General features: G+C 31.5%; 1 protein-coding gene across 1 annotated transcript; it reads right to left on the bottom strand.

Annotated features, from left to right (window-relative positions):
- Nucleotides 1–652: 652 nt before the first annotated feature.
- On the bottom strand, nt 653–9,755 carry MS3_00004365 (uncharacterized protein; the record flags this gene model as incomplete). The annotated part of the gene is made up of 3 exons (XM_035734189.1): nt 653–731; nt 4,828–4,905; nt 8,491–9,755. The coding sequence occupies 3 exons, from the start codon at nt 9,753–9,755 to the stop codon at nt 653–655; spliced, it is 1,422 nt and encodes a 473-aa protein (XP_035589034.1).
- Nucleotides 9,756–10,332: the final 577 nt, after the last annotated feature.

The raw sequence follows: 10,332 nt of genomic DNA, 5'->3' as shown, positions 1-10,332 counted from the left end.
AGACAGCCATTTGGAAGTGAACGAGTGAAAGGGTGTTTGTCAGAAGGGAGAGTGAAAAAGTGGTTGTATGAAGAGTGTGCATGTTAATCAAGGCAAGAATTAGTGAATGGATCCATGAGAAATGCACTCATTATTGAGTTAGTCTATCGAAATTGTGTGCATCAATATGGGTGATCAGTGAAAATGGGAATAATATTTCAACAGTGTGAAATATGTTCACTTGACACTTCGTTCCTTCACATCACGACCAATCTGAAACGTATTTTGTGAAACGCATGACGAAGTGTTTGCGACAACAAGTACTGTTAAATACTGTAACATTTCGAACTCGGTAACAAATTGATACTGTTAATACCCTAGTCATGCCAACTCACTCGTCCATTTCGAACACTCCTCGAAATCCCAATGTCACCATGTATTCCACTGGTAACCATCATCCATATTTGCTTACCTCGCTACTGACTTAAGGCAATATTGAGGTAATCATTACAGAATGCACATGTGCTATTGAGAGACTGATCAATTGCATTGCTAAACGTTCATAGGAATATTCAAACAAAACATTCCAGAACTAGTTTGTATTTGTTGTGGTTTTTCATTCAGTGAAGTTGTTTACTAAATTTTTCAACTGAATTCAAAATCAATCTTCATATCAATTACGATGTATGCAAAACACTTGTGTTTCATTTTCACCATCATCATCATCGTTATTATTATTATTATTATTATAACTGTTCAAACAAAGAAACATGGGAAATATTCACTCTCTTGCAAGATATCTCATCTCATATTGTTCACAAGTTACTCAGTCAATGATACTTCATGGGATTTATTGAGTGGATTATTTAGCTCACTCATAATTCCATCTCATATTGAAGTTCTCAAGAACATGTTTATTTTATTTCGACGTGAGGATTGTTGAGAAAACAGTTTGACTTGTTGAGCGTTCGAGTGACCATGTTTACATCTGTTGTGGTGTATCATGTGATTCACATGAATAATAATGACTTCACTTCCCTTTTCAAGATGATAACTCGTCGTTTTTGGGAATTGCTGAATAACTCTCCATGTGATTAATTCCATATTTGTATTAAGATCAACTTGTGAAAAAACACTTTAAAATATTATTATATCAAAATGCGTTTTAAAATTCGAATGGAATGATTAATTACTAATTTTATGGACAAAGGTAACAGGTTGAAAACATATCTAGTTTCTTAAGTAAATATTGAAATTTCCTTTGGATACTCCATCCATTCTCTCTCTTATTCATTGCCGCTTGTAGTGATTTAATAATGAACGTAATGATTGCAGTTAAGCTGACGTATATAATGATGTTCATCAATTGTTTCCATGTAAAGTCTCCATTTTCCACTTTCATTGATTACTTGGTGTTTTCATTGTTTCTAAAACATGAACATCTGTTTTTAGTATCTAACTCGATCAGTTAACTCCTAATCATTTCATTCATATTCTCGTTTAAATAATCAGGGAAATAAGGAATTACTTTTTTTTCTGGTATAAGACAGGGCAGATTAAAACCAAAGGGGTAAATAAGTGAATTGAAATTCTGGGTTCTTAAAAATCTTGGATCTCTCTATGAAACTTTATGCTTAATTATTTTCTTCAGATCATTATAATATCTTCAATCACATAAATTTAATGTTTTCTAACTTACTTCCCTTAAGTCTTCGTATAGACATGTGTATTTTCTTAGTTTATAGGTAGTGTTACTATGCTGAATGTTTTTTTCATTTATCTGTAACTCTTTTGGTTTAGATACAATTGTTTAGTGTGATACGAGTTCACAATTTTATTTATTTCCTAATGGTCATGTATCAAAATTTCATTCAATTAATTTTTCAGTCCACAACCTTACTTACTTACTTACTTACGCCTGTTCCCCCTCACGGAGGAGCATAGGCAGCCCACCAGCACTCTCCACCCAACCCTGTCCTGAGCAATCCTTTCCAACTTTTTCCTGTTGTTATTCATCCTTTTCATATTTGCTTCTATTGCCCGACGTAATGTGTTCTTTGGCTTTCCACTTTTCCGCTTCCCTTCAGGATTCCAAGCTGGGGCTTGCCTCGCAATGCAGTTTGATGATTTCCGTAATGTATGTCCTATCCACCTTCGACGTCTTTTCCCAATTTCCTTCTCAGCTCGAAACTGATTTGTCCTCTCTCATAGAAGGCTGTTGCTGACAGTATCCGGCCAATGGATGTTGAGTATCTTGCGTATATAACTACTTATAAATACTTGTACCTTCTTGATGGTGGTTGTAGTAGTTCTCCAAGTCTCAGCTCCGTATAGTAGAACTGTCTTGACGTTCGTATTGAAGATATTGACTTTGATATTGGTTGACAATTGTTTCGAGTTCCATATGTTCTTCAATTGTAGGAATGCGGCCCTTGCTTTACGTCTGCATCTGATCCTCTATGTTTATCGATGATGCTTCCCATGTATGTGAAGGATTCTACATCTTCCAGAGTTTCGCCATCATGTATGAGTAGATTGGTGTTCTCGGTGTTGTGTTTAAGGACCTTGGTTTTCTCCTTGTATATGTTGAGGCCTACTGATGCTGAAACTGCTACTACACTGGCTGCCTGTAGCTCCGTGTAGCTCTGCCTGTAGCACTTTCACAGTTACCACCGGTCCCGAGGCTGGGTAAAGGAGGAGGGTTAGGCATGGGGTTAGCGACCCTATCCCGTAGAAAACTAATTCGCTAAAAAAAAACGCCAACCAGAAAAAAAGTCAGTCTACAACCGATTTATTCAAAGTTTCATGTAGTTTTTATTCTCATTAGTTATTCTTTGATTTGATCCGTTCACAACCCTTAAGAGTTTGGAATAGAAATGAACAGGAAAATCTTACTTGTGAACCAATGATTCAATTAATCAAAGTATAGCAAACGGTTTCGTTGATTTGACTCTCGCTAATATAATCAAGTTCTATAGACAGATTGTATCACACATGGGTGTAATTCATAATTTGTCCAGTACTGTAACACCGTCAGTACCCCTTCTAAGGTTATTGTCACTATCAAGCCCGGATAAAGGAAGAGAGTTGGGCATAGGGTCAGCAACCCCATTCCGTAGAAAAAAACGTTGCTATAAAACTCTAACCAGAAAAAACACAATTTAAACCATTTGAAACAAGTATTTAATTGAAGTAGATGGTCACAGATATCGGTTTTACAATGAATTTAGCCATTATCGCGTTACAGATGAATAAAATTAGTAAGAAGTAAACAAAAAGAAATTATATCCGCTTCAATTTAACGCTTTTTAGTGATAACAAATAGAATTACTTTAAAATCTAGTAAGAATAAGGTTTTATTTAGTGCCTGATGAGTTAATTGTTTGAAATAAGTAAATTACTCTCGTTGAATTATCTGATATTGTGGTGTAGGTTACTTATATCTACACAAGTAGTATATAGTGGTGTTCAAACATAGAATGTATTTCAGTAGAAGGTCGATGAAGAAAGAACGGAAACGGAACGTAATTGGTATGAAAACGGATGAACAATGAAATCGGAGACAATGGATTGATGTTTGCAACAGGAACAGTCAAGTTTTCTATGACGGATTGATATTTTGCAAATTAACGATTTACTATATGGTTTTCAGATTTTATTGAGACACTCTGTAATTTAGTGTCAAATACATTCGATTGTCCCCACTAGTGTTCTCCTTCACTAAAATATCTGTATGAAATTCTTACGAAATGCAATAGTTTACTCAGTCACCATTAAGAAGTAATTTTTATCGATAGGGTTGTCCGTCACCAGAAAGGAGAAATCATTCAAGCTAGAGATTCCTCTCAAAACTTGACTGGTAAAAGCCTGATGCCGTTCAAGTGTCAGTACAAACAGAAGCACTAACCTACAGGTATGCCCAGTTGGTGGGTACTAAATAAGATGGAATATGTATCGTGAGTTTCACTACTGCCCATAAATCATAGTAATGAATGATTCGTTTAAGAAGTTCAGATATTAGTGGAGATTGATCAGATTCAATCCACCACATATAACAGGTAAATAAAAACCTTAACGAATATCAATTAGTTCATTTAACGAGTCTCTTCCGCACATAGTTGAGACAAGGCTATTAAGATGCTGCTTTGTTTACAAAGGCACATCTTGTTGGTTCACACTTCTATAAAGTTATCTATGTTTGAAAAAGAGTAGGGATGATGATTTCAAAAATTGACGGAATAAGATAAGTGATTTTATTTACTTTCTTTCTATTCAGTATATTGACTTTATCGATCAAGTAGAATAATACAGTGCTACGTATTGGCTTTATTTGGCCTTTCCGAGTAATTATCGCTTTCACTTATCCTTTCGATAGTAGTCAGATATTTTTATAAAAACAGAAAAACTAATAGATAAACATGACGGTAGTAAAACGCGATTATTTATATTGTATATCACAGTTCAGCCTAATGAATATCTAGCCGAAAACAATACTGTTCTTCGGTATATCTTTCCTAAAATTTATTTATTGTTGTAAGTGTTTCTGTAACGAAATTCGTTATGATAATTCCTTAAAATAGATAACAATATCTCATTCTAAGAAGTTTCTGTTACATCAATCATACAAATAGTTCATTTGAATTTTAAGAAAACTTTTTCAGCTCCAGAATAACTACTGATTTGTATTTACAAGTTTAATTCCTGCTAAGTGTATTGTGATCGGACCCTGTAACAGTAGACCTTACCATACACAGGGGAAAAACCAAGATCTTCAAATAAAACACCGAAAGCATCAACTCATTCATACTTGATGCAGAAACTCCGGAAGAGGTAGAAACGTTCACGTACCTGGACAGCATCATCATTGAAAAAGGAGGATCTGACGCAGACATAAAGGCTAGGATTGGCAAAGCAAAGGCTGCATTCCTACAGTTGAGGAATATACGGAACTCGAAACAATAGTCAACCAATACCAAAGTCATAATCTTCAGTACGAACGTCAAGACAGTTCAACTGTATGAAGCTGAGAATTGGAGAACTACTACAACCCTCATCAAAAAAGTACTAACATTCACAAACAACTGTCTACGTATGATAGTGAATTTCAGTTAGCCGAATACTATCAACAACGGCCTACTGTGGGAGAAAACAAATTAGCTTCGAGCTGAGGAGGAAATTAGGAAAAGACGTTGGAAGTGGATAGGACATGCATTACAGAAATCATTAAACTGCACTATGAGGCAAGCCCTAACTTGGGATTCTGAAGGAAAGGTCTAAGGACACACTACGTCGGGAATCGGAAGCAGACATGAAAAGAGTGAATAGCAACTGGAAAGAACTAGAAGAGATTTTCCCAGGACTTAGACGGTGAATGCTGGTGAGTGGCCTATGCTCCTCCATGAGGGGTAACAGGCGTAAGTAAGTATATTGTGGTAATGAACAACGTGTTATCATTTCCATTGCAATGATCTTTGGATTAAATTTAGACCATTTAGGAAGATGCAACAATTCCTTTATCTACATATAGACTTTTTAGTCACCCTTCTGTCTGAACTTGATATTCGGTCTTCTTAGTATTCTTTCTGTTTTGGGTAAAACAGTTAATTTATAATATCACTTTTATGTTGTCACTTAGCACACTTAGTTACTTTCAACGTGATTCTCTACATCACATGATCAAAATTGCTTAAGTTTCTAATGTTAAAAATGTGAAGCTATTTCACACGAATTAACATCTTTTTTTATTTTCCCTATTAACCATAAACTAGTCACTATAACATAATGCATTTAGACTTGTGACTATGTATTAAGAATAATGAAAACATTACTTTTTTTGTGTTGTACTTTTGAGGAAATGTTGTTGATGGTACAGTCAATCTAATGTAGCAGTGATAATCTTAGCTACTCTTCATGAGGGATACGAAACATTAGATTTATCGGTTTATGTACTTTTATGGAGTATGTTGCATTGGTAGCAAAAACATGTTCTTTCCAGACATATATTCAAACATTTCTCAGTATGGCTATCTTAAGGTTAATTCAAATCAGCCAGAAATTGTATGGAAGATGGTCACACAATATCGTAGGTTGATTGTAGTTAGACTTGAACACTATTGGACTACCGGCTCAGTGGTCTAGTGTTTCAATGTTCGCGCGATACTGAAGGTCCTGCGCTTGAGTCCCGCTTTCAGAATCGTGGATGAGCACTGCTGAAGTGTCCCGTACTAGGACGAAACGGCAATCCAGTACTTCCAGATATCCAATGATGGTCTCACATTGATCGGTTCATGATCTCAATTATAATAATTTTATTACTGAAAATTCATTTAATTTTGGTCTTCTATCATTTCACAAGAATATTCAGTCGAAATTATCCAGAAATTCTGATGAATTTACTTAAAGAGAGGTTACACAAGAAATTTATACGTAGCATGGTCTTCAAGAATTCAGAATCAACCTGTTCTTTGTGTTCAGAAGCGTTATATCTCATCCTTTATTTTAGCACATTAGTAACATCCATCTACTTATTTTGCATGTTGTTTTTGATAAGTATTCATATCTTCATTGCCCTTTTTATATTCATCATGTGGACATTTATTTTTCACATCACTCTTCTAAATATTGTTTCAATTATGATTACCGTTTGTCTATTACGTAACTTTGTTCAGGACTTTACATTTTTCATTACCTTTTGGTATCTTTAGTAATGATGTAATACTTTTCCACATGAATATTGACTACTGTATGTATGGATTATTTGAAGTTAGAAATTAACACCGTTGGATGCCGGCTCAGTGGTCTAGAGGTTAAGTCTTTGCGCGCGAGACCGATAGGTCCTGGATTCGAATCTCACGAGGCGGGATCGTAGATGCGCACTGCTGAATGGCTATCCAATGCTTCCAGGTTTTCTATGTTAGTCTAGCTTCGATTAACTCATGATCTCAACTACTGAAATTATTGTATGTAAAACAATAATAAATACGATTGTACAGGTTTAGTGAATTACATGATTCACAAGAAAATTTTGTTTATCAATCTATTCTAATTTATGTTCCGTCAAACAGATGTTCATACCAACTAAATCGAGTAAGATGTTTAATTTTAAACATTCAATATCTAATCCCTGACCTTAAAAATTAAGTAATTTAATAGTATTTATTGCATTGTTTTCTACATAAAAAAAGAAAGATTTTGACTGTTTAGACAAACCCGTTGTTTTAATGTCCCTCAAAATATGCTCAGCTATCACTTTGTGTTCCATTAAAGTTTGAACCTATATTGCCGTAACTAATTGTATTATTATCCTTGATCTATCTGTTATGTAAAACCTTTGACAAAGTAACAATAATGAAGTAGTTCAAATAGGGTCAAAGATTCGATCAAGTTCTTCTACAGCATAATAATTTAAACTTCTTTTTAAAAAAACGTTGAATTACAATTAAAGATGGATAGTGGCTAGTAGTGGAATCTAGGACGCGCGTTTCGTCCTATTTGGGGCTCGTCATTTGAATGCACCTGCATCTTAGTGTTGATGTTCACCCTGGATTCCACTGCCAGCCACTATGTATCTTTGCTTATAAAGCTTTTGAATTAAGGCAATAACGAGGCAATATGTACAGGATGCACATATGGCAATAAGAAATTGATCAGTTACAATCTTAAACCTCAATGGGAATATTCAAGAAAACAATACCAAGTGAATTTGGATTATAATTATTTAGTCTAAGTCTTTTCACTAGTTAGTTAAGTCGTTATACAATTCAATATTCATCAATAATCAAATGGCTTTATATTGTTCTAATACTATTTCGCCAACTAATTGACTAAATTCTATCCTTTTTACAGATAGATTATTAATTAAACTGTTTATGTTTTTATAAGCAAAGATGGATAGCAGTTAGCAGTGGAATCTAAGATGCGCGTTTCATCCTATTTCGGACTCATCAACTAGATATACCTGCATCTCAGAGTTAATGTTCATTCTAGAACTCGAATCCAATACCGTTCACTTTAAACAATGGGAAAATACAAGTTAACAAACCAAAGTGAATGTTTATACTTTTCTTCCTACTTTTAAAATTTATTTCAGGTCTTTTTTCATACTTAAGAGACTTTCTATATTTATAAAGTCATCTACATTTATTATATAACAATTCTAAACAATATAAATGACAAATAATTAACATTGAATTATTGTACATTACATAGTAACTCAATATTTCATTTAACAACAAATAACTAAACAACTCGGTTTCTTAATGACAAAAATGAACAAAAAAAATAGAGCAAAACAACCAAAGAAACAAACAAGAAAAAAGAAAGTGAAGAAATATAAAAGAAAAAAATCAATAAAAATAGATGATGGCACTCGTATTGAAAAAAACAAATAAAGAGATAGCATAACAACAATTTATTGATTAACATTACTATTATTATTATTATTAGTAGTAGTAGTAATAGTAATAGTAGTAGTATTATTCATTTCTTTTAAAAATATTATACCATATATACTTTATCATAATTTGTATATCATGTCTTATACTAATAGCACCTAACATTAATACATAACTAGTTATTGATTGTATAAACCAATATAATATAGACATTAAATTAAATAAATTATCATTCCAATGATTATTGATTTTTGCAACTAAAAAACAACAATAATCATCATAAATTGAACCAAATAAAAATAATGATAATAAATTAATTAAATATAAAATAGCACAAATTAACATCATTTTAGCTACAGTTATTCTAGCTGATATATTATATATAATTAATTTTATAAATGTTGATTGTTTTCTATTTGAATAATGAATTAAATTTCTATGTTTTAATTGATTTATTATTGAATTTGTATGTATTAATGATAGATTTGATGTTTGTTTTTTATTCATTGAATTATTAATTGTTTTATTAATTGTTATTGAATGATTATGATAAGAGTATGTTTTCATGCTAAATTTATTATTATTTAATTTCCATTTAATTAATACAATAATCATAACAATAGTTGATATAGTAACAATTAATACGGGTATAATAAATGTAATTGAAAATTTTATTATATTAATGAAATTATTTCTAAATATACCAGAACATATTGGTTGTTTTGTAATTAATAAAAATATATTTGATAATATACTTATTATATAAACAATAATAATCATTAATAATGCTGGTCCTATAGAATCATGATTCATACTATATAATTTTTTAGGATATAATGTTATATAACAACGTTCAATGCATAAACATACAAAATGCCAACCAGATATATCACAACTTATAAATGATAAAAATATTTGTATTCTACATAACCAATCATTGGTTAATAAACGTAAATCATTACCAGTCATTGATAAATAAATTAATCTTATTAAATCAAAACAACCTATTATATTAATCATTTCCATTGATAATATAATAATCTGTGTAGACATTCTTAATGAACATATTGGCCATGTTAAATGTTGTTTACATAATTTTACAGATTTGCTTTGTTGTTCTTGTTGTCGTTGTTGTCGGTGTTGTTGTTGTTGTGCATTGACATTGTTTTTATAAGATATTGTATTTGTAATTGTTGAATAAGGTGTCATAGATGAATGTTGATTAATTTCTTGTCTTTGTTGTATATATTTTAATTTACGTATTATTCTCCAACCTATAATATATGCAATCCATAATATTGCTGCTATAATATGTGATAATATTGATAATATTCCTATACATCCAATAATAATACGAACAATTTGATAATTATTATAATACATGATTCTATTTTAATATAAATTAGTCAATTCAATAGTTTCTATCAATCTTTAGCTAATTATTATTTATATAAGATGAATGAAAGATTATCATTAATAAATGACTTGTCATGAATCATTTTTATTTTATAAATATTTATTTTAAAAGGGAAATAGTAATAAAATATAAATATACAATTATCCTATCAAATTAAAAGAATCTATTATACAGGGATTGGATAAGACTCCTTGATAAAAAAACTTTCATTACTCAAATTATCTTTATTGAAAGAGTCATAATCTAAACAGAATACATGTATATACATATGGGACAGATGATTAGATAGGTTTCCCTTAGCTCATCATTACAATAATTCTCCTAAGATGTAAAACAAACAAACAAACAAACAAACAACATGATCATACTTCTTGTTTGGGTTTCCCTACTTGATACTAAATACAACAATAAAAAAAACTTTTTTCTTTAACTAAAATGAAAAAAAATTATTTTGTTACAATAAATAAATAAATAATAAAAGAAAAGGAATTTAATTGTTCATAGGCATGGCGTTAATTTAATTCTCTGTATATGTATATGCTT

Source organism: Schistosoma haematobium, chromosome 1 (assembly GCF_000699445.3).
Source record: "Schistosoma haematobium chromosome 1, whole genome shotgun sequence".
Lineage (NCBI taxonomy): Eukaryota > Metazoa > Platyhelminthes > Trematoda > Strigeidida > Schistosomatidae > Schistosoma > Schistosoma haematobium.
This window is presented reverse-complemented; position numbering and strand designations above follow the sequence as displayed.